Here is a 24,856-nt window from a genome sequence, read left to right as displayed (position 1 = left end):
GATATTGCCTAAAGAATTTTACATGAATTCTCCCTGTGATACTTCCAAATGTTTTTCTAGAGATATCTTCAGGAATTGCTACTGGGATTTCTTCAGACATTCCTATTCGTATTCCAGCAGGACTCTTTCCAAGAATTTGTACATGAACTCTTCAAGAGATGTACCTACAAATTTCAGGATTTCTCCAATAAAACCTTTAAAAATTATTCCGCGAATAATTCCAGGAATTTCTCCAAGAGCTTTCCTAGAGATTCTTTCAGGAATTCCTCAAAGGTTTTTTTTGAGACTCCTATTTATTTTTTTTTATTATCTGTATTAACGAGATTTTTAGCCCTAGACTAGTTCATCTCGGGACCCACGCTTTACTTCCCTTCCGAAGGAAGAACTCACATTTTGTGAGTTTTGTCGGGAGTGGGATTCGATCCCAGGTCCTCGGCGTGATAGTTTGAGACTCCTGTTTAGATTCCTCCAGAAGTTCTTGTTGCATTTTGTCCATGGATTTATGATGGGATTTATCCAAGAATCCTTTCAGATATTTACCCAAGTTTTTTTTAGAAATTCCTTCAGGTGCTCTTGTTGGGATTCATCTAGAAATTCTTGCTGTTATTCCTTTAGGTTTTTTTTTCCAGATTTTTCTACGAACACTTCTCAAGAGATGTATTCATAAATTTCTGAAGACGTATCTCCAATAACTAAAAGGATTCCGCGGATGTATTCTACAAATTTATCGGAGAATTTTCCTAGGGATTATTTTATTAATTCCTCTGATGATTCCTTCAAGATTTTTCTAGAAATTTGATCAAAGATTCATCCAAAAAAATCGGCAGCCTATTTATTGCACCCATAAACAAATAGAAACGCTCCATAGAAAATCAAAAAGTGCTCCATAAAGAATGAACATATGTTCCATGAAAATGTGCAATGTTACCCATGAATAATTGAAAACGTTCCATACTCTATAAAAAATGTACCGGTAAAACATAAAATTTTCCCACCAAAAGTGAAATTTTGCACCAATAAATAATAATGAAATGCTCCATAATAAAATACAAATGTTCCATAGAAAAATGCAAATGACCCATAAAAAATTAAAATTGTACCCAAAGAAAATTGAATATTGCTCCATAGAAAAATTAAATTGCACCATAGAAAACAGGCAAATGCTCCATAAGTACTTTCAAACAGCACCATAGAAAATATGCATTGCTCCATGAAAAATTGAAAATTCTCCATAGATAGCATATTCTCATAATTGCTTTACATTGCACTGCTTTAGTGGTGCATATGTTTAAAGTTATGGAGAAATTTAAATTTTTTATCGAGCAAATTGTATATTCTGTGGTGCAGCTTGCTAATACTTATGGAGCATTTGTCTATTTTCTATGGTGCATTTTTTATGGTGTAATTTAATTTTTCTATGGAGCAATATTTAATTATCTTTGGTTACAATTTTAATTTTTTATGGAGCGTTTGCATTTTTCTATGTAGCAATTGCATTTTAGTATTATTTATTGGTGCAAAATTTCACTTTAAATGAGAAAATTTTATGTTTTACCGGTACATTTTTCATAAAGTAAAAAAATATGTTTTTTTTAAATTTCTTTTTATTTGTGAATTTTAACTTTAGCTAATTCTTCACACAAAAAACTATGTTAAAATCAAAAATATTTAAGGTAAATTCAAATAAATTGTCAGTTTGTTCAGGCCAAAAAAATAAAACTGTTTGGAGCAAACTGAACGTCACATTTGAAGCAAATGCAATCCATGTTTGAAACAAAAATGCATCTTCTGACAGATTATGTAGCATAGCATAGCATAGCATAGCATAGCATGAATACTTGCACAAATCATGGATGGAGTTGCAAAGTTGAATATATCCATTAACATTGCTGATGCCGCTACTATCTACAATGTCATAGACCCACTCAACTCCACACACCTGGCCAAGTCCTTGCAAGCATTTATAAATCCCTTCATCAACTTAGAAAGAGCCCAGAACTGAAGCAGCTTCCAATAGATGAAAGGATGTTGAAAATAGCGAATTTTCAACTTACAAGTTGTTATATAACAATATAAAGTATATAGAGTGTAATCAGAAAGATCTCACCAAGTTCCGCGTAGTCTACTGATCTGCTTGAAATCGATCTCTTCCAGACCCGTCTCCGAGATCCGATATCCGAAACACACATCTTCAAATGAAGACAATTCTTCCAAATTCTGAACAGTTAAATGCCCAAATTGACACACTAAAAGTGTTCACATCCATCTCCACTAAGTCGCCGTACATTATCATAGAAAACGAGTACACCTCACTGATCCTCTTCGGTATCACAAGCGGAATCTTTTCATCGATCGAAACGACGTTAACGCGTGGACGCGGAAAAACGTCGACACTAGGCAAATCGCCAAATATATAAAAAAGTCTCTTCATAAACCGATACTTTTAAGTGGCCGCACATTATCACTGTCACAGAAAACGAGTACATCACCGATCTTCTATGGTATCACACGCGGAATCTTTTCACCGGCCGAATTGAATTTACTGCATCTTCTGACAGATTATGTTTGAAATAAATGTAAATATTTTTGTTTTTTGGGGCAGGTCGGCCCTACGGAAATATTTGTTTTCACATTAAACTTATAAAGTCATTTCCTTCGCAGGAAAAACCCACCTCCCGGGTTGAACTTTCAATGCCAACACCATGTTTACATCTATTAGATAACATACGCTCCCGAAAACAACGGAATTTCGTGAAGAGTCTTTCGGTGAACCTTGCCTTTTTTGCAGGAGGAAATCTTGTTTGATGTTGCAGCTGGAACTTGCGTGTTTTGTTTATGTTCTCGATGGCGAAACGGGGGACTCCTCAATGGGTATCGTCTTGGGTATCGTCAATATTAATTTGTAATTGAGTTAGTTTTAAAAATTAAAATTTTAGTTTTAAACATTTTATCAGTTTACCGAATAAAAATGAATATTTTTGTTTCAAACGGACAAAGTTTGTCTCCGTGCACAAACGATACATCCAGGATTCCCTCTTGTGATACCTCCAACATTTCCTTTTGGAATTGCTTCAGGAATTTCTCTTGTGATTTATTCCGGAATCCCTACTGAGATTCTCCTAGAAATTCTTGTTGAGAATTCTCCTGGAATTCATGCTAGAATTTCTCAAATTATTTATACTGTAATTGTTCCAGAAATTGCTACAGATATTACCCCAGAATTCACTCTTCTAGAAATTACTCAAGGGACTTGACAGGACAGGAATGTTTCAATAGATGTCTCTTTGAATTTCTTCGGAAATTGCTGTAGGGATATTTTCAGAAATTATTGAGGGATTTATCCGGGAACTCCTCTACAGGTTTCTACATAAATCCATTAGGAGAATCCTTCAGGAATTCCTGTAGGTTTGCGTTTCGCAGTCAGAATTTCTCCATTGATTCATCTAGGGTAGTTCGAGAGGTTCTTCCAATGATTTTGCCAGGGATTTCTCTATTAAATTCTCAAGGGGTTCCTTCAGAAATTGAACTGACTGTTTTGATAAGTCTGCTTTTCCATTACTGACTCATAGACTCTAGAAATTATTTTACAGAACATGAAATCCTGCAGACTTCTCACAAAACTCAGGTAATCACTAAGCATTTAAATAAGCCGTACAGCAGCCCGTATTATGCATTTGAGATGCTTGCTGCCCTACATGAGCAGTTTGAATGCATAACTGCCTTGAAATAGCATAAGCTGTGCTGCTGAAAAGCTTTAGGCTGTAAATAAGCATTTTAACTGCTTAAGAGGCGAATCAACCCTTCTGGTTTAAAACCTCTATAATAAACGCAAAAAGAAATGAAAACTGCTTGAGGTGTTTTCGTTTGGAAGCATTCAGAATGCTCCCAAACTGCTCTTTAAATGCTAAGAGAAAAAGGATGGGAAATATGTTATGCATTTCAAAGCACATGTTGTCTCTCTTTTACAGGACCTATGCTTCTGTTTACAAATTTGTGCATCTGATTTGCTTTTTCGTTTTTTCCTCACCAATCCAAGAGCTCAGAAGCAAACATTGCTACAGCTGAGTTTGATGGCACTTGGCAATCAAAAAAATACTAATTGAGATTTCGTCGGAAAGTATGCGCTGATGCCGAATAGGTGGATGGTTTGGCGGATCATAAGATTATTCGAAAGAGGAAGAGAAAATCATATACTGCAGATCGAACAAGAAATGAAAAAGCTGTACACACTACGGAATATCTTTTTGAAAACATGCATTTTTCCAAGCATTATTTATATTAGGTATAAATTTAACGCACGACATCGGCACAGCAGCATCGAGGAGCAGTAGCAGCAGATTCAGAAGTGATTATATTTTAGTATCTTCGGATCCTAAGTTCCAACCCAAATCACTACTAAATCAAGCAAAAAGTAACACCTATCACCTGCTGGAGTGTAGAAGGATGAGGAAGCGGAGAAGCGGGCTGAGAGACCGAGAAGCAGACGTAAATCTATTTTTATTTTGTTTTGTTCGATGAGGCGTTACTGGCGTTACGCATCTTTGACATTTTGTCACGACGTTCCTGAAGGGGTAGCACTTAGACAGCCCGTTATTTTGCCAAAACCTGCTGTGGAGTAGCACTAAAGGCGTATATACGGCTAATTAGCATTAAACGCCTTGTCGTAAAGGCAACTATAATGCTGAAGGAGTGCTATTTTAAATGCTTACTGGTCCTATAAGTCCTACAGGAAATGGCAAGTGCTGGTGTAAAGTGATACACATTCTCAGAAAGAAAAAAAAAACAAGCAACATAACTGTTAATTGATATTGCCTTTTTGTTATTCATAAACATTGGAATTTCTGCCATTATTCTCCACCAGAATCCACATTGCAGTGTGTGGCCCATTATTCGGAATGAAAGTGTAAATATTTAACCATTTAATTATCCATCCGTGCGCATTCGCATTGTCCCTGGCCCGGCTAGTCATTTCTCGGTCCCTGTCCTGTGCGTGATGTCCCCAACAATCCAAGAGTAGCAACAGCATTCGAGTCGAGCAGTCAACAAGAGCAACACAATATTAATAAACTCAACTGCATTATGCGTATAAATCTCGCCTACCGGGGAACCATTCCGGAGAACCAATAAACGAGCCTTATGCCCACACACAACAGCGCGCTTCTGCGAACATTTTCTCCCGCGTGATTGTCCTTGCCGCTACGCGCCGCGGCGATGTTCATGATGGCAATATGCTGCCTACCATTGCCATTGTCCGGGACGATAAAACGTCGAAGCGAAAACTGTGCAATTGCAATACGATATCGTTGTTCGTGCCCCACCGCGCCGTGCCGCGCCGTGCAATTATAATCATTTTCGATCGTAAAATACGAAAGCGCGCACAATACGGTTTGCGGGGTGGCTGGAATTGCCCCCATGCTGCACTGCAACTTCCGTTCCGTTCCGTTCCGGTATCCATCCACCAGGCGCTGGAAATGAATATTGCTTCGCATATGTATGTGTTCATAAACATACATAAACAATTAGGTTCCATTTTATGAATTTAATTATGCCTTCCCTGCGCGAATGCGGCTTCCGGGATTATCTCGCCACAATTCGTGCGAAGCGTCATGTTCCGGTTTGTCATGTCAGGGCATCGTGAGGTAAGAACGGCCAATGAACCAATGAAAGTCCGATCGTTTTATTCATATACGTTTGGCGACAGATCTATCACTAGAGGCAGTCATGTTTCAAATTTCCGCTCATATTTTTGGTGAATTTCTTGGTGGATTCCTTAAAAGAGTTTTCGGAGAAATTCTTAGTGTAATTCCTGGAGGAAGCCTTGGAGAAATGTATGGTGGAATTACAGGAAAATGTCTGGTAGAATTCCTGATGGAGTTTCTGGAGCAATTCCCGGTCGAGTACCAGGTAAAATTCCTGGAGAAATTCCTAGTGGGATTCCTGGAGGTATTCCTAGTGAAATTCCTGGAGGAATTCCTAGTGGAATTCCTGGAGGAATTCCTGGTGGAATACCTGGTGGAATTTATAGAGGAATTCCTGGTGGAATTCCTGAAAGAATACCTGATGGAATTCCTGCAGGAATTCCTGGTGGAATTCCTGGAGAAATTCCTGGTGGAATTCCTGGAGGAATTCCTGGTGGAATTCCTGGAGGAATTCCTGGTGGAATTCCTGGAGGAATTCCTGGTGGAATTCCTGGAGGAATTCCTGGTGGAATTCCTGGTGGAATTCCTAGAGGAATTCCTGGTGCAATTCCTGGAGGAACTCGTGGTGGAATTCCTGGAGGAATTCCTGGTGGAATTCGTGGTGGAATTCCTGAAGGAATTCCTGGTGGAATTCCTGGTGGAATTCCTGGTGGAATTTCTGATGGAATCTAGTAAGATTTCCTGGTGGAATACTGAAGAAATTACTGGAGAAACTCCTGGAAGAATTCCTGGTGTATTTCCTGGAGGAATTCCTAGTGCAATTCTTGGTGGGTTTCCTGGATGAATTCCTGGAGGAATTCCTTGTGGAATTCCTGGAGGAATTCCTAGTGGAATTCCTAGAGGAAATCCTAGTGGAATTCATGGAGGATATCCTAGTGGAATTCCTGGAGGAATTCCTAGGGGAATTCCTGAAGGAATTTATTGTGGAATTTCTGGAGGAATTTCTAGTGAAGTTCCTGGAATTCCTTATGGAAATCCTGGAGGAATTCCTGGTGAAATTCCTGGTGAATTTCCTGGAGGAAGCCTTGGAGAAATTTATGGTGGAATTACAGGAATGTGTCTGGTAGAATTCCTGATGGAGTTTCAGGAGCAATTCCAAGCGGAATTCCTGGAGGAAATGCTAGTGGAATTCCTGGAGGAATTCCTTGTGGAATTCCTGGAGAAATTCCTGGAGGAATGCCTGGCGGAATTCCTGGAGGAATTCCTAGTGGAATTCCTGGAGGAATTTCTAGTGGAATTCCTGGAGAAATTCCTGGTGGAATTCCTGGACGAATTCTTGGTGGAATTTCTGATGAAATCTTGTGAGAATTTCTGGTGGAATACTGTAGGAATTACTTGAGGAATTCCTGGAAGAATTCCTGGTGTATTTCCTGGAGGTATTCCTAGTGAAATTCCTGGAGGAATTCCTAGTGGAATTCCTGGAGGAATTCCTGGTGGAATCCCTGGTGGAATACCTGGTGGAATTTATAGAGGAATTCCTGGTGGAATTCCTGAAAGAATACCTGATGGAATTCCTGCAGGAATTCCTGGTGGAATTCCTGGAGGAATTCCTGGTGGAATTCCTGGAGAAATTCCTGGTGGAATTCCTGGAGAAATTCCTGGTGGAATTCCTGGAGGAATTCCTGGTGGAATTCCTGGAGGAATTCCTGGTGGAATTCCTGGAGGAATTCCTGGTGGAATTCCTGGAGGAATTCCTGGTGGAATTCCTGGAGGAATTCCTGGTGGAATTCCTGGAGGAATTCCTGGTGGAATTCCAGCAGGAATTCCTGGTGGAATTCCTGGTGGAATTCTTGGAGGAATTCCTGGTGGAATTCCTGGAGGAATTTCTGGTGGAATTCCTGGAGGAATTCCTGGTGGAATTCCTGGGGGAATTCCTGAAGGAATCCCAGGTGGAATTCCTGGAGGAATTCCTAGAGGAATTCCTGGTGCAATTTCTGGAGGAACTCGTGGTGGAATTCCTGGAGGAATTCCTGGTGGAATTCTAGGAGGATCTCCTGGTGGAATTCCTGGAGGAATTCGTGGTGGAATTCTTGGAGGAATTCCTGGTGGAATTCCTGGTGGAATTCCTGGTGGAATTTCTGATGGAATCTAGTAAGATTTCCTGGTGGAATACTGAAGAAATTACTGGAGAAACTCCTGGAAGAATTCCTGGTGTATTTCCTGGAGGAATTCCTAGTGCAATTCTTGGTGGATTTCCTGGATGAATTCCTGGAGGAATTCCTTGTGGAATTCCTGGAGGAATTCCTAGTGGAATTCCTAGAGGAAATCCTAGTGGAATTCATGGAGGATATCCTAGTGGAATTCCTGGAGGAATTCCTAGGGGAATTCCTGAAGGAATTTATTGTGGAATTTCTGGAGGAATTTCTAGTGAAGTTCCTGGAATTCCTTATGGAAATCCTGGAGGAATTCCTGGTGAAATTCCTAGTGAATTTCCTGGAGGAAGCCTTGGAGAAATTTATGGTGGAATTACAGGAATGTGTCTGGTAGAATTCCTGATGGAGTTTCAGGAGCAATTCCAAGCGGAATTCCTGGAGGAAATGCTAGTGGAATTCCTGGAGGCATTCCTTGTGGAATTCCTGGAGGAATTCCTTGTGGAATTCCTGGAGAAATTCCTGGAGGAATGCCTAGTGGAATTCCTGGAGGAATTCCTAGTGGAATTCCTGGAGGAATTTCTAGTGGAATTCCTGGAGAAATTCCTGGTGGAATTCCTGGAGGAATTCTTGGTGGAATTTCTGATGAAATCTTGTGAGAATTTCTGGTGGAATACTGTAGGAATTACTTGAGGAATTCCTGGAAGAATTCCTGGTGTATTTCCTGGAGGAATTCCTAGTGCAATTCCTGGTGAATTTACTGGAGGAATTCCTGAAGGAATTCCTAGTGGATTTCCTGGAGGAATATCTAGTGGAATTCCTGGAGGAAATCCTAGTGGAATTAATGGAGGATATCCTAGTGGAATTCCTGGAGGAATTCCTTGTGAAATTCCTGGAATTCCTGTTGGAATTCCTAGTAAAATTCCTGGAGGTTTTCCTGGTGGATTTCCTGGTAGAATTCGTGGAGTAATTCCTGGAGGAATTCCTGGAGGAATTCCTGGTGAAATTCCTGGTGGTAGAGGGATTCCTGGTGGAATTTCTAGAGGAATTCCTGGTGAAATTTCTAGAGGAATTCCTGGTAGAATTTCTAGAGGAATTCCTGGAGGAATTTTTGGTGGATTTCCTGGTAGAATTCAAAGAGGAGTTCCTGGTGGAATTCCTAGAGGAAATCCTGGTGGAATTCTGATGAGAAGTCCTGATGGAACTCCTGAAGAAAGTCCTGGTGGAGTTTCCCTGGTGGAATTTCTAGAGAAATTCCTGGTAGAATTTCTAGATTAATTCTTGGTGGAATTCCTAGAAGAACTCTTGGTGGATTTTCTGGTAGAATTCGTGTAGGAATTCCTTGTGGATTTCCTAGAGTTATTCATGGTGGAATTCCTGGAGGAATTCCTGGTGTAATTCCTGAAGGAATTCCTGGTGGAATTCCTGGAGGAATTCTTGATGGAATTTCTGGATGAAGTCCTGATGGAATTCCTGGAGAAATTGCTCAAGGAATTCCTGGTGGAAATCCTGGAGGAATTCCTGGTGAAACTCCTGGAGAAATTCCTGGAGGAATTTCTAGAGGGATTCCTGGTGGTAAATTTCGTGGAGGAATTCCAGGTGGCATGCCTGATAGACTTCCTAGAGGAATTTCTGGTAGAGTTCTTGGAGGAACTTCTAGTAGAATTCCTGGAGGAATTCCTGGGGGAATTCCTGAAGGAATCCCAGGTGGAATTCCTGGTGGAATTCCTAGAGGAATTCCTGGTGCAATTCCTGGAGGAATTCGTGGTGGAATTCCTGGAGGAATTCCTGGTGGAATTCTTGGAGGAATTCCTGGAGGAATTCTTGGAGGATCTCCTGGTGGAATTCCTGGAGGAATTCGTGGTGGAATTCCTGGAGGAATTCCTGGTGGAATTCCTGGTGGAATTTCTGATGGAATCTAGTAAGAATTCCTAGTGGAATACTGAAGGAATTACTGGAGAAACTCCTGGAAGAAGTCCTGGTGTACTTCCTGGAGGAATTCCTAGTGCAATTCTTGGTGGATTTCCTGGATGAATTCCTGGAGGAATTCCTAGTGGAATTCCTGGAGTTATCCCTAGTGGAATTCCTGGAGGAATTCCTAGTGGAATTCCTAGAGGAAATCCTAGTGGAATTCATGGAGGATATCCTAGTGGAATTCCTGGAGGAATTTCTAGGGGAATTCCTGAAGGAATTTATTGTGGAATTTCTGGAGGATCCTGATGGAGTTTCAGGAGCAATTCCAAGCGGAATTCCTGGAGGAAATGCTAGTGAAATTCCTGGAGGAAATCCAAGTGGAATTCCTGGAGGAATTCCTAGCGGCATTCCTGGAGGAATTCCTAGTGGAATACCTGGAGGAATTCCTAGTAGAATTCCTGGAGGAATTCCTAGCGGAACTCCTGGAGGAATTCCTGGAGGAATTCCTTGTGGAATTCCTGCAGAAATTCCTGGAGGATTGCCTGGTGGAATTCCTGGAGGAATTCCTAGTATAATTCCTGGAGGAATTCCTGGTGCAAATCCTGGGGGAATTCCTGGTGGAATCCCTGGTAGAATTCCTGGAGGAATTCCTGGTAGAATTCCTGGTAGAATTCCTAGAGGAGTTCCTGGTGGAATTCCTTGGGAAATTCCTGGTGGAATTCCTTGGGGAATTCCTGGTGGAATTCCTGGAGAAATTTCTGGTGGAATTCCTGGAGGAATTCCTGGTGGAATTCCTGGAGGAATTCCTGGTGGAATTCCTGGAGGAATTCGTGGGGGAATTCCTGGAGGAATTCCGGGTGGAATTCCTGGAGGAATTCCTGGTGGAATTCCTGGAGGAGTTCCTGGTGGAATTCCTGGAGGAATTCCTGGTGGAACTCCTGGAGGAATTCCTTGAGGAATTCCTGGTGGAATTCCTGAAGGAGTTCCTAGTGGAATTCCTGGAGGAATTCCTAGTGAAATTCCTGGTGGAATTCCTGGAGGAATTCCTGGTGGAACTCCTGGAGGAAATCCTTGAGGAATTCCTGGAGGAAATCCTTGAGGAATTCCTGGTGGAATTCCTGGAGGAATTCCTAGTGGAATTCCTGGAGGAATTCCTGGTGAAATTCCTGGTGGAATTCCTGGAGGAATTCCTGGTGGAATTCCTGGAGGAATTCCTGGTGGAATTCCTGGTGGAATTCCTGGTGGAATTCCTGGTGGAATTCCTGGAGGAATTCCTGGTGGAATTCCTGGAGGAATTCCTGGAGGAATTCCTGGTGGAATTCCTGGAGGAATTCCTGGTGGAATTCCTGGAGGAATTCTTAGTGGAATTCCTGGTGGAATTCCTGGAGGAATTCCTAGTGGAATTCCTGGAGGAATTCCTGGTGAAATTCCTGGTGGAATTCCTGGAGGAATTCCTGGTGGAATTCCTGGAGGAATTCCTGGTGGAATTCCTGGTGGAATTCCTGGTGGAATTCCTGGTGGAATTCCTGGAGGAATTCCTGGTGGAATTCCTGGAGGAATTCCTGGAGGAATTCCTGGTGGAATTCCTGGAGGAATTCCTGGTGGAATTCCTGGAGGAATTCTTAGTGGAATTCTTGGAGGAATTCCTGGTGGAATTCCTGGAGGAATTCCTGGTGGAATTCCTGGAGGAATTCCTGGTGGAATTCCTGGAGGAATTCCTGGTGGAATTCCTGGAGGAATTCCTAGTGGAATTCCTGGAGGAATTCCTAGGGGAATTCCTGGAGGAATTCCTAGTGGAATTCCTGGAGGAATTCCTAGTGGAATTCCTGGAGGAATTCCTAGTGGAATTCCTGGAGGAATTCCTAGTGGAATTCCTGGAGGAATTCTTAGTGGAATTCCTGGAGGAATTCCTAGTGGAATTCCTGGGGGAATTCCTGGTGGAATTCTTGGAGGAATTCCTGGTTGAATTCTTGGAGGAATTCTTGGTGGAATTCCAGGAGGAATACCTAGTGGAATTTCTGGAGGAATTTCTGGTGGAATTCTTGGAGAAATTCCTGGTGGAATTCCTGGAGGAATTCCTGGTGGAATTCCTGGAGGAATTCGTGGTGGAATTCCTGGAGGAATTCCTGGTGGAATTTCTGGAGGAATTCCTAGTGGAATTCCTGGGGGAATTCCTAGTGGAATTCCTGGAGGAATTCCTAGTGGAATTCCTGGAGGAATTCCTGGAGGAATTCCTGGTGAAATTCCTGGAGGAATTCCTGGTGGAATTCCTGGTGGAATTCCTGGAGGAATTCCTGGTGGAACTCCTGGAGGAATTCCTTGAGGAATTCCTGGTGGAATTCCTGGAGGAGTTCCTAGTGGAATTCCTGGAGCAATTCCTGGTGAAATTCCTGGTGGAATTTCTGGAGGAATTCCTGGTGGAACTCCTGGAGGAAATCCTTGAGGAATTCCTGGTGGAATTTTTGGAGGAATTCCTAGTGGAATTCCTGGAGGAATTCCTGGTGAAATTCCTGGAGGAATTCCTGGTGGAATTCCTGGTTAAATTACTGGCGGAATTCCTGGTGGAATTCCTGGAGGAATTCCTGGTGAAATTCCTGGAGGAATTTCTGGTGGAATTCCTGGAGGAATTCCTGGTGGAATTCCTGGAGGAATTCTTAGTGGAATTCCTGGAGGAATTCTTAGTGGAATTCTTGGAGGAATTCCTGGTGGAATTCCTGGAGGAATTCCTAGTGGAATTCCTGGAGGAATTCCTAGTGGAATTCCTGGAGGAATTCCTAGTGGAATTCCTGGGGGAATTCCTGGTGGAATTCTTGGAGGAATTCCTGGAGGAATACCTAGTGGAATTTCTGGAGGAATTTCTGGTGGAATTCTTGGAGAAATTCCTGGTGGAATTCCTGGAGGAATTCCTGGTGGAACTCCTGGAGGAATTCCTTGAGGGATTCCTGGTGGAATTCCTGGAGGAGTTCCTAGTGGAATTCCTGGAGCAATTGCTGGTGAAATTCCTGGTGAAATTTCTGGAGGAATTCCTAGTGGAATTCGTGGTGGAATTCCTGGAGGAATTCCTGGTGGAATTTCTGGAGGAATTCCTAGTGGAATTCCTGGAGGAATTCCTAGTGGAATTCCTGGGGGAATTCCTGGGGGAATTCCTGGTGGAATTCTTGGAGGAATTCCTGGTGGAATTCCTGGAGGAATACCTAGTGGAATTTCTGGAGGAATTTCTGGTGGAATTCTTGGAGAAATTCCTGGTGGAATTCCTGGAGGAATTCCTGGTGGAATTTCTGGAGGAATTTCTGGTGGAATTATTGGAGGAATTCCTGGTGGAATTCCTAGAGGAAATCCTAGTGAAATTCCTGGTGGATTTTTCAAGGAATTACTAAAGAAGTTCCTGGTGGAATTTCTGGAGTAATTTATCATGGATTTTCTGGTGGAGTTCCTGGTGGAGTATCTGTAGATGTCGATTTCTAGTAGGTTAGAATTGTCGAAATCGTATCACCCTCCGCAGTTTTGTAGCCAATGTAAAAAGCTTTTCTCGCATTTTAGAAACATTAAAATAGCGAAAGCTGCACGAAACGAGCTCACCAGTCTGTTCTTCCATGACCATACCGGCTTTCATTGACTTGCAAATATTTCGAATTATAAATGTTACATTCAGTAGTCGTTCAAGTAACTCTTCTCATGAAATGAAGTTTAGCATTGAAAAAATCAGAAGAAGTAACTGTTTTGACCGTTCAAATAGAAGTGTCATTTATGCTATATGAATAGTATGGTAGGTCCTACTTTAAACGCAGAATAAAATTCTGAAAGCGTGGAGTCAAATAGCTCCGCACATTCGGCACTGAATTGAAACTTTTCACAAAAGAAGAATACCACCCCCGACGAACCCCATTGGTGTGCGCACACATTTGCTTTGCATGCAGAGTGCATATGCTGCAGCATTTCTCATCGCATCAGCAGCAGTTGCAGCAGCGTGATGGCATATGCATTTGACTGCATCGTCGTCGTCAGGAAGGAAACCCCACGTCCTCCACCACCAGTCCCAGAATCCATCATCGTGTGCACTTGAAACATTCATACGTTACGTATAGGTAGGTCTGTATGTGGTGGCTTCAGTCAGTAGCGTACGCTCCGGTTAACACACTTTCTGAAGAGGCAAAAATTATCTCGTTTTCAGTGAATTCGAAAGTTTTCCAGCAGCGTGGGTTTTGTCCCGGCTGGGAAAGCAGTTGAATGGGGTTTCCAGTTGCCTGGCTTCGGCAGAATTTTCAAACCATAATCCAGTAGTGTGGGTGGGTGGAGTGGTAGATAGATAATCGTCATAATTACCGGGAGCATGTGTGGGTAAAATTTGCTGCATTATATCCGAACCGTTCTAGGGGAAATTAGTATAGTTAATTTTATATTAGTACATGAGACCAATAATGGCCGCCTTCCGGGCACTATAATCCATCATGCATTATAAATGTAGATCTCGTCTTAGGAGTTCAGTTGAAAATCATTATATTTTAAAGGCTATTCAAGTTTTAAATATCAACTTCAAGAGCCCAGACATAAAGCAAGTTGTTCCTCCACATTTTTTTCGATAAAATATCATGCAAATCTGCCAAGAGGTCTTCCAGGGATTCACCGAAGAAATTTTTCCTGTACTTCGTTTGAAAATTTATCCTGGCATTCGACCACCTATTCCATGTAGAATACCACTAGCAATTCTTCCTGGAATTCCCATAGATTTTTTCTAGAAAGTCCACCAGAAATGCCTTCAGACATTCTACCAGTAAATTCACCTGATATTGCCTTCCAGACAATGACTTCTTGGTAGAATTCACGTTTGGGGCTTTGCGGAACGCCTTTGAAACCTTCTGAAAACCCTGAAATCCCTGAAAAATTCATGGAGCTCCCCTGAAAACCAGCAGAATCCATTGAAATGCCCTTGAAACCGTTAGCACTTTCAGGAAAGTCGACAAAATCCCCCGAAAACGTCCTTGAAAACTCTTGATACCCCTGGGATCTCCAGTAAGCCTAGTGGTAAAGGCTTTGGATAGCCAATCCGAAGACGGCGGGTTCGATTCCCGTCCCGGTCGGGAAAATTTTCTCGACTCCCTATGCATAGTGTATCATTGTACTTGCCTCACAATATACAAATTCATGCAATGGTAGGCAAAGAAAGCTCTTCAATCAATAACTGCGGAAGTGCTCAAAGAACACTAAGTTGAAGAGAGACAAGCCAAGTTCCAGTGGGAACGTCGAGCCATAAAGAAGAAGATCCCCTAGGAATACCATCCGAACGCACTTGAAACCCCCCTAAAACTCACTGAAACGCCCTAGATGAGTTCCCTAGGTCATCACTGGATGCAAACCTCTTGAAACCTTCTGAGAACCCATGAAACCTTGACCCATTTTCCAGGAGTCTAGAAGTTCTGAAGAAATTCTGGAAAGAACTTTTGAAAAAGTATCCCGGAAGATGCACCGGGCGAAATTTCTGGAGAGGTGTAATCTTAGAAGAAAATCCTGGAGAAATACCAGAAGGAACTATGAGAGGAGCTCATAAAGTTACTGTAAGAGGAGATCTAGAAGGAATTCCTGGAGGAATTCCGGAAGAAGATTCTGGAGGAAGGATTTCCCATATAAATGCAATGACCAATTCCTGGAGAAATACCAAAAGATATTTCTTGAGGATTCACATAAGAAGCGTTACGAGAAAACCAAACAATTCTATTTTAGAAAGAACTCCTGGAGGAATTACTGGAGGAACTCCAGGACGACTCTAAGAATGAATTCCTGTAGAATCCTAGAAGGAACTCTTGGAATGATCCCGGAAGGAATTCCAGCGGGAATCTCTGAATAAATATCCGAGTGAACCCCGAATAAAAATCCCGGTCGAAATGGTGGATGGTTCAAAAAAAAAAAAAAAACTCCTGGTAGAATCTTAGAAAATATCTCTGGAGAAAACCTGAAGAATTTCCTAGAAGATCCCATGCTATTAAATCCTAGGGATTTTAATTTGGTGGACTTTTCGGTGGAACACCTAGAAGAATTTCAAGAATTCTTCATGAATCTTCTTTAAATTCCCGGTGTTTGTCCCAGTGTTTCTTCTAGAACTTCACAAGCCCCAGCAGAATGCCTCCCACCGTAGTCCGAACTAAAGTATTGCAGAAATTATAATTAGAATCCAACCATAGTTCTCACTGTAATACCATTAAAAGTTCCCCCAGAATCGCACCGCAATGTGTCTTATCAGCATTGTCCTTGGAACGCTTTACAATTCCGTTGAAATCTCACTATCATGATTTTCCCCAAAAGCCCGCCCAAAACTTATAGGTAAATTGAATAATTTTCCCCACACGCGCGCGAAATAGTTATTTATGTGACGAGTTGCAAAAAGTTGATTTTTTCAGCACGAGTCGTACATTTATCCAACGAGGCTTGCCGAGTTGGATAAATACGAAGAGTGCTGAAAAAATTGAGTTTTGCAACGAGTTCCATACAAAATTTTTTGCAATGTTTTTTACATTATACAACCCATTTGAGTTGCATAATATTCATAATGCAACTCAAATGAGTTGCATTATGAACATTATGCAACTATTTTTCTAAATGCAACTCATTTCAGTTGCATAATGAACCAGTTCGGAAATATTGACTATTACGATACCAAAATGAATTATATAAAATTGAAATTATGATACTGAATTGCATAAAAGTGCATTTCAATTTTTATCACGCTTCCTGAGGAAACGGACGAAATTTCCAAATCGTAAACAACAAGGCCACGAAACGCCAAAGAATTAGAACAATTTATCTAGCAATCGTGCAGTGCCCTATTTTCACATTCTTCTTACAGCATTGTTTCGTTAAAATGCTGTCAGATAGGTAAACAAATGTCAAAATAGGTCAAAATTACTTACGAAAAAAGAACGGATTTTACTTAAGCGCTCTACTTGGGAACATACGCCGCGTTCCATAGTACCAAACACAGGATGGACTCCTGAGGTACCCCCGTGGTGATCTTGTAGCTCTTCTCGCTTTCCTCGGTGTCATAGATTAGCACCTATTAGCACCCTATCTTGGAAGTAGCTCTCTAGTATCCGGCATAGGATAACCGGGACTCATGAGTCCAACCAAGCATGTGTCCGAAAAGCGAGAGTTCCAGATGAAGCAGATGGAGATCAGGATTCGTTCGGAGGAAAAAAAGGCGAAGCTGATCCGGCAGGCGTCCGAGTACGTCAGCAGAAAAGGCAGTTTGATAGGTATCGATGCCGATTCGTAGGACAAGGTGGAAGGCTGGCTGGAGGAGTTGACGCAGCAGACAGCAGGACCCTTGAAAGAGTTTTGGTCAGCAGTTAACCCTAGTCGTGGTCAATGCCAGGTGCCCCTCGAACAAAATACTAACCGCCAAACAGCCAACATTCGCTGTCCCCCTCCTCAAAACTGCTTCATGTGCAGACCTTGTTAGTCAGGTAGACAAAGGCCTGCAAGCTCACTCGGATGTGTGTGAAGAATTAGCTTATGTTAAAACTCACGAATAAAAAGAAATAAAAAATAAATCACTCGGATGCTTTCGAAAATAGTTATTATGCAATTCAGTATCATAATATCCATTTTATAAGACTCATTTTGGTATCATAATGGCCATTTTTTCCGAACTGGATCATTATGCAACTGAAATGAGTTGCATAATGAAAAATAGTTGCATAATGTTCACAATGCATCTAATTTGGGTTGCATTATGAACATAATGCAACTCAAATGAGTTGTATAATAAAAAAACCATTACATAAAATTTTGTATGGAACTCGTTGCAAAACTCGATTTTTTCAGCTCTCTTCGTATTTATCCAACTCGGCAAGCCTCGTTGCATAAATGTACAACTCGTGCTGAAAAAAAAATCAACTTTTTGCAATTCGTTACATAAATAACTATTTATGTAAGGAGTTGCAAAAGTTGACTTACGAAGAGTGCTGAAAAATCGAGTTGTGCAACGAGTTCCATATCAAATTTCATGCAATGACTTATTTTATTATACAACTCATTTGGGTTGCACATTGTTCATAATGCAACTCAAATGAGTTGCATTATAAACATTATGCAACTATTTTTCATTATGCAATTCATTTCAGTTGCATGATGAACCAGTGCGGAAAATTTGGCCATTATGATACCAAAATGAGTTATATAGGGTATGTGTTCCATCATTAATCTCACGCTCCCATGTTCATCCTATTCGAAAACAAGCGATTACGATACCGATTGATTCCGTTCTTTTTGTTTTCATGGGTGCTCACTTCTAACAAAAAATACAAACATAAGAAACAAAACAAACAGCGCTTCAATCCTTTGTTTTTCGTAGGATGAAAATTGGAGCCACATGCTTAATAAGGGAACCAATACCCTATAATAGAAACTATGATACTGAATTGCATAATCGATATTTTGTTGATAAGCTTGACAGACAAAATAAAGGTGGTGTTTTTGGTGACCAAATCAATTCAGAGGGTCGCAATCTAAAACTGTTGGTGGGTGGAATCGATCGTATCAGTGCATGGGAAGATCGTCAACGTATGCGAGTGAGTGAGTTCGAGAAATGGTTACGTTTGGGCAATTCATGTCAACGTTATTGGAGCTGGCCTATGACGTGGCGGATGATTTCTCTGTCAAAACAAAGCAAAGGCAGAAGCCAAAGAAGCGGACTTTCGTACAGACGCACACAGAAACTGTGTCTTCAAAAATGTACCGGTTAACATTGCGATACGATTGATCAAGGCGACGATGGATCGAGTGATGTGCTTAGTTCGAGTATCAGGGACACTCTCGACTCCCTTCGAATCTCGCAGAGGGTTACAGCAAGGTGATGGTCTTCCGTGCTTGCTGTTTAACATTGCTTTAGAGGGTATAATTAGGAGAGCGGGGATAAACACGAGTGGAACGATTTTCACGAAGTCCGTTCAGCTGCTTGGTTTCGCTGATGATATTGATATTATAGCTCGAAAATTTTAGACGATGGCGGAAACGTACATCCGACTAAAGAGTGAAGCCAGACGAATCGGATTAGTCATTTATGTATCCAAGACAAGGTACATGATGGCAAAGGGCTCCAGCAAGGAATCAGCGCGCCCGCCACCCCGAATTTATATCGACGATGATAAAATCGAGGCGGTTGAAGAATTTGTGTACTTGGGCTCACTGGTGACCGCCGATAACGACACCAGCAGAGAAATTCAGAGGCGCATTGTGGCAGGAAATCGTGCCTACTCCGCAGAACTCTACGATCGAATAAAGTTCGCCGTAACACGAAGCTAACTATCTACAAAACGCTGATTAGACCGGTCGTCCTCTATGGGCACGAAACATGGACCCTACGTGCAGAGGACCGACGCGCCCTTGGAGTTTTCGAACGGAAGGTGTTGCGTACCGTCTACGGCGGAGTGCAGATGGAAGACGGGACTTGGAGAAGGCGGATGAACCACGAGCTGCTGCTGCTGCTGAGAGAACCAACCATCGTCCACACCGCAAAAATCGGGAGGCTACGATGGGCGGGTCATGTCATCAGGATGTTGGATAGCAACCCGACTAAAATGGTTCTCGAGAGTCATCCGACCGGTACAAGAAGACGTAATACTCAGCGAGCTAGATGGGTTGATCAGGTGGAGGACGATCTGCGGACCCTTCGCAGACCGAGTAGAATGGAGACGGCTACTATGTACAGCAGAGGCCACTCAGGCCTTAGCCTGACCGGTAAAGTAAGTAAGCCTTTCAATACTAACGGTAGAATTGGTTTTCAAATAGTAGTTTACGCCACAAGGTGCAGAATGAAGATTTTTACAGCACGAGTCGTACATTTATCCAACGAGGCTTGCCGAGTTGGATAATTACGACGAGTATTGGAAAAATCGAGTTCTGCACCGAGTTACGTACAACGTTTTTTGCAATTACATAAATTACCCTTGAGGATAGTTTTTAACAAAACTTTTTCATCAAACTGCATACTGATGTTCATAGCCATGTTTAAGAAAATCTGAACATAACAGGTTACACTGTGCAGTTGTCACAATTTTTCAAAACTGCTTTCAGAAAGCATCAAGAAGTTGACCAAAACTGAAAACAGTGCTGTAATGATTCATTACGCAACGCAAATCAGTGCTGTAATGAACCATTACAGCACTGTTAATTTGGTGTGGGAAAGTAGGCCTTTTCCTGTCAGATTTGCGTGAGGTAAAACAGCCTATTACGATGAGAAATTGCAAAAATATATTTTTTGGTGTTGCTTAAATGCTTCAATAAAGGTTCTTCAAGTATTCGGTCAAAGGTTCAGCGATAAGTTTTTTGTTCCAGTTAAAACTTTTCCTTGACTTCTGTGAAAAGATTTATACCATCTTTATATGCATGAAAAAAGTAATTAAAAGCGCATAAAACATTCTGAGCTTCAATTTCGCAAAATTTTCCATACAGCAGCAGCAGCATAAACAACTCCATCTGTTGCAGCATTCTTAATTTCAGCATTCTCATCAATCTCCAGGCCAATTCACCGGTGCGGCAGCTTATACCTCCTTCGCCATCCCCGAGAAGAAAATTCAATTTAAATTTATAACCACCGCGTTCCACCCTGAAGCCATCCCTTCCCCACCACCACGCGTATATTTATTGGAAAATTCTTCTAGAGTAGAGGCAACAATAATAACGTCGTCGACGTCGTCTTTCTCCAGTCAGTGGTCGCAAGCAACGTCGACCGACATCGTAGCGAAGAAGACATCTTTCCACGGTCGGTTCTGGACAGCTGCATCCATTCCCGTCTATCTATCAGGCATTTCCCTCAACTTTCATCGATGTTCGGAGCAACCTGATGGTTCGAAACCGTCAAATTAGCATACCTTCTTAGGTACCATCGTTCGTTCCCGCAAACTGGCGTTCACAAAAAGCACGAAAAATCGATTTCGTGTTGAGATAGGTACGGTTGAAAGGTTTATGCGACCCTTGCAAAATTTCCTTGATTTCCTTCGGCACAGAGTATCTTCGTGACTGCCACACGATACGCACATGCAGAATGGTCATTGGGGGATTGGGAGAGGAAGCTCTCAGGTAATAACTGTAAAAGTGTCAAAAGATCACTAAGCTGAGTAGTAGGCTTTGTTTCAGTTGGGACGTTACGCCAAAAAGAAGACGAAGACATCAACTAAACTCGATTACAAATTGAGCAAAACGAAACAGTTGTAAGTTAGTTATACCTGCTGTATTGCTATCCCTCATATTTGTCGCTGTGTATTAAGATTTTTAATATAGTTATAAACATGTTTTATATAGGTCCAATTATGGTAACATGTTTTATACAAGTTTAAACAATTTGTGGTGCTTAATTTTTACTGCAGGATGAAAATGGTTCAATGGTTTTCAAATCAACACAAATGTCATAAAAGAGTTACAACAGCACTAACTTTGGTTGTATATAAGTTACTGTGACACATTTCTAACACACTGCTAGAAATACGAAGCAGTGACTTCTATACAACTGAAACTTGTGTTGCCGTAACTTTTATAATATGACATGTGTGTTGCCTGAGATGACTACAAAAAATCATTGTTACAAAGTTCTAATATCTGTCATGTTTATGTTCGTTATAGGTTTCTAAAACGAGGAGACATGTATTTTAGGGAAGCTCTCGACACCCTCCAGCTACATAAACTCCGAAACCCCCCACGCCCAGCCCAATAAACTCACCTGTGACGAGATTAGCGTGATGGAACTGACACACGGCGTCCGCCTCGAACCAGGAAATTTTGTCACGGAAGTAGCGATAAAAGACGGGGAAACCGTCCTCCGGCAGGGTCCAGGTGTTGCTGATGTTCACCTGCGATGAGAGGCAAAATAAGAGAGATGAAAAGTGAGCGATTGTGTGTTTGTTGGCGTGTTGTCGTCGTCGTGCTGCTGCTGCTGCTGGTGGTGAGATGGTGGAAATTTGACGGGTTTTTATGGCGATTTCGTCGTCGTAAAATGGTGTTCGAGAGTGAGTGGTGTAAGTGTGGGCGGTGAAGATGACGCGATTTGAATGAGAATGATGGCGAGGTGGGGCGAGAAGGGAGATAATGGTGTAACGAGCCAGGGAGATAAGTGAGAGGGAGGGGTTCATGGTGACTAAATCGTCAATCATTAAGGATTACAGTGGATTTTACGGTGGGAAAACGTCGAAGGCAGGACTTGATCGTATTTGGTTGGAGAATACGATATGGATGTAACCAGATTAATTCAGCGTTTTAGTTATGAAGTAGATGGATACTGGTATATGTTTCCCTGGTATTCATTAGATTTACTGGTATATCTGAAACATACTGAAAAACTTGTAATTTAAATGCACAGAAGGTTGTTAACTTGTCAAATTTAGATATGTTTGTGAAAAAAAACCGCATTCTGGTGAGATTTGAACCCACGACTCCGTATTCGCTAGAATGGCGCTTTAACCGGCGCAACTAAGCCGAAATAGAGATGCATTTGTGAAAAAGGGAGTGTTTATGATGTAGGCTCGCATTCAGTTTTATTTTCTATAACGCAGAATCTTTACCTGTTTTGTGGCTTAGTTGGTTAAAGCGCCGGTCTAGCAAATACGGAGTCGTGGGTTCAAACCTCACCAGAACGCGATTTTTGTTCACAAGTTTGTCTTTATATTTGTAAATTACATTCTGTGCCTTCTATTTACAAGTTTTTTTGGTAAGATAAATGGACTAGCTAGAATATTTAAAGTTTGGAAATTTCTCGTACAATAATTTTAGGAATTCATTTTACAATTCCTTTGGAAAGTTATTTGAGAATTCTTTCGGCTATTAGTTGTTTGTTTTGAATTTCTACGGCCATTCCCTTGAAAATTCCCGGACAATCCTTTGGAAATTCAAAAAAAAATTAGGATAGCTCAAAGATCTAACGAAAGCCGAAGAAATTTGTGAATGAATTATTCGTATGAATTTGCCAAGAAATTCTCGAATGCGTTCTCGAAGGAAACCCCGAATAAACTCCCGTTAAACGTTTTATGAAATTCCCAAAGGAATTGTCCAATAAATTTTCATCAAAATTACCTAAGAGGTTTCTAAAGGATTTAATATAGGCATTCAAATAAGAAAAGAATTATAAATTGCCGATACATGTTTTAAAGAAATGATTTTTTTTTATAAAAAAATCGCAGGTATTTACTTAGAAATTAAACGTAGAAATTCTCAAAGAAATGCCGCATTAGGTTCCGATTTCCAATTTCCTAAAGAATTTCGCGAGGAGTTTCCCAGGGAATTACCGAACGGCTTTTCAAGGATCTTACCAGTGATATTTTTAAATGAACTATTATAAAAGTCATCAAAGGAATTTCTAATGAAATTTTAGAAATAATTCCAAAAGGAATTGCCAAAGGAATTTCCAAGCAAATTCTGAAGGAATACCCAGAAGAATCCTGATACAATTACCGAGGTTTTTTACAAAGAAATTTCCGAAGGAATCTTTAAGAAATTTATCGAAGAAATTTTCAAAGACGAAGAAGTTCTCCAAAGTCATATTCAAAGAGGTTTCCAAAAGGTTTGCCTGAGAGAAATATTCAAAGAAACTGCTGATAAATTTCCCAGAGAAATTTTAAAAACAAGTTAAAGCAGAATCGCCAAAACTGCTAAAGGAGTTCCTTAAATAATTCCTGAAAGGAATCTCGAAGAAACTGTCTAGTGAATAATCATTAGATTTATAGATTGAATTCATTAGAGAATTGTCGAAGGAGTATTCAGAGCAACTTTTGAAAAAATACCGGACAGCATAGAAGCGAAAAATAGCCCAAAATACCACCATCTTTAATGAAACTGAATGTGAAACCACACTGATTCCACTCGCGTATCACTGGTTGCGTATCATATTTATTAGGGGACTGTTCATGAACCATCAATTTCCCCAAGAATCCCTTTAGGTAGATATTATGGTTTTTCTTTCTGAGACTCTGCCAGAAATTACTTCCCAAATTGTTCTGAAGATTCTTTAAGAAATTTAAATTCAAATTCAAGTTTCAAATTTTAAATATAAATTTCAAAATTAAAATTCAAATTCAAACAAATTCGTTCAGGAATTCTTTCATAGAGTCATTCACATATTCTTCTAGTGGTTCTTCAGGAAATTTTCGAGCGATCCCTTCAGAAATTTGTGCACGTATTTCTTCAAGAAGTCCACCAGGAATTGCTCAAGGGTTTCTATTGAAAATTCCCACAGGTATGGGTATAGAAATTTCTTCAGGGGAAAAATCCGTCCAGAGATTTTTGCATAACTGCTTTCAGTGATTCGAACAGGAATTTCTCCAGAGATATCTACAGGAGTTCATAAAGCGTTCGATTCAGGATTTACTCCAGATATTGCTCTATGTATTTTGCTTGAAATTTATCTGGGATTTCCAATAGGAATAACTTTAAAAAGATTTCCAATTATTCATAAATATTTTCTAAGAAATTCTTCGGGAATTCCTTTAGAAATATGTAGCTTAAGTATTTTTTCCTGGGATCTTTACCGAAGTTTATCTATTATTTCTTTGGAAATGCGTCCACAGATTACTTTATGAATATTTCCAAAAATCTTTCATAAAACTTTTCAAAGCCCTTTAGAGATTCATGCAAGAGTACTTCCTGAGATACCACTGCGGTTCTACAGAAGAGTCTCGAAATTCCTTCGAGAATTCCTTCGAAAATATCTCCATGGACTTCTTCATAGTTTTAGGGATTTCTTTAAAAGTGTTTATGGAAACTCCTCTGAAAATATACTTTAAATACGTCAAGAGATCCTACGGAAATTCTTCTAATTCTAATGGCATCTCCAAAAACTCCTGGAGATATTCCTTCCTGGATTCTATGGCTCCGTCAGAAATACATATATCTTCGGATTCCTTTAAAGATTCCTGCAGGAATTGTTTCAAATGTTTCTCTAGAACTTTTTCAAAAGTTCTTCAGACATTGCATGAAAGTTATCCTTGAAACAATTTCTGAGCATTTCTAAAGGAGCCTCTGGAGGATCGGAGAGACGAACCAGCCAAGGGCTGAAAGTCTCTTTAATAAAGACAAATCATTCAATCAATCAATCTGGAGGATCGTCTTGAGGAATGTCTTAAAAAAATTTCTGGTGATACTTTTGGAGATCTCAGAAAAAAAAATCTTTAACATTTT

General features: G+C 40.8%; 1 protein-coding gene across 2 annotated transcripts in view; it reads right to left on the bottom strand.

Moving 5' to 3' along the window:
- The window catches only part of LOC109427505 (uncharacterized protein DDB_G0290587), a 792,302-nt gene that overhangs the window by 191,586 nt on the left and 575,860 nt on the right, over window positions 1–24,856 (bottom strand). For both annotated transcript variants that reach the window (XM_062844587.1, XM_062844588.1), the window contains exon 3: window positions 21,411–21,540. In XM_062844587.1, coding sequence (XP_062700571.1) covers window positions 21,411–21,540 — 130 coding nt within the window. The remainder of the gene's footprint in view (window positions 1–21,410; window positions 21,541–24,856) is intronic.

The sequence above is a fragment of the Aedes albopictus genome, chromosome 1, assembly GCF_035046485.1.
Source record: "Aedes albopictus strain Foshan chromosome 1, AalbF5, whole genome shotgun sequence".
Lineage (NCBI taxonomy): Eukaryota > Metazoa > Arthropoda > Insecta > Diptera > Culicidae > Aedes > Aedes albopictus.
Note: the sequence above shows the minus strand (reverse complement) of the source record. Positions and strands in the feature narration are given on the sequence as shown.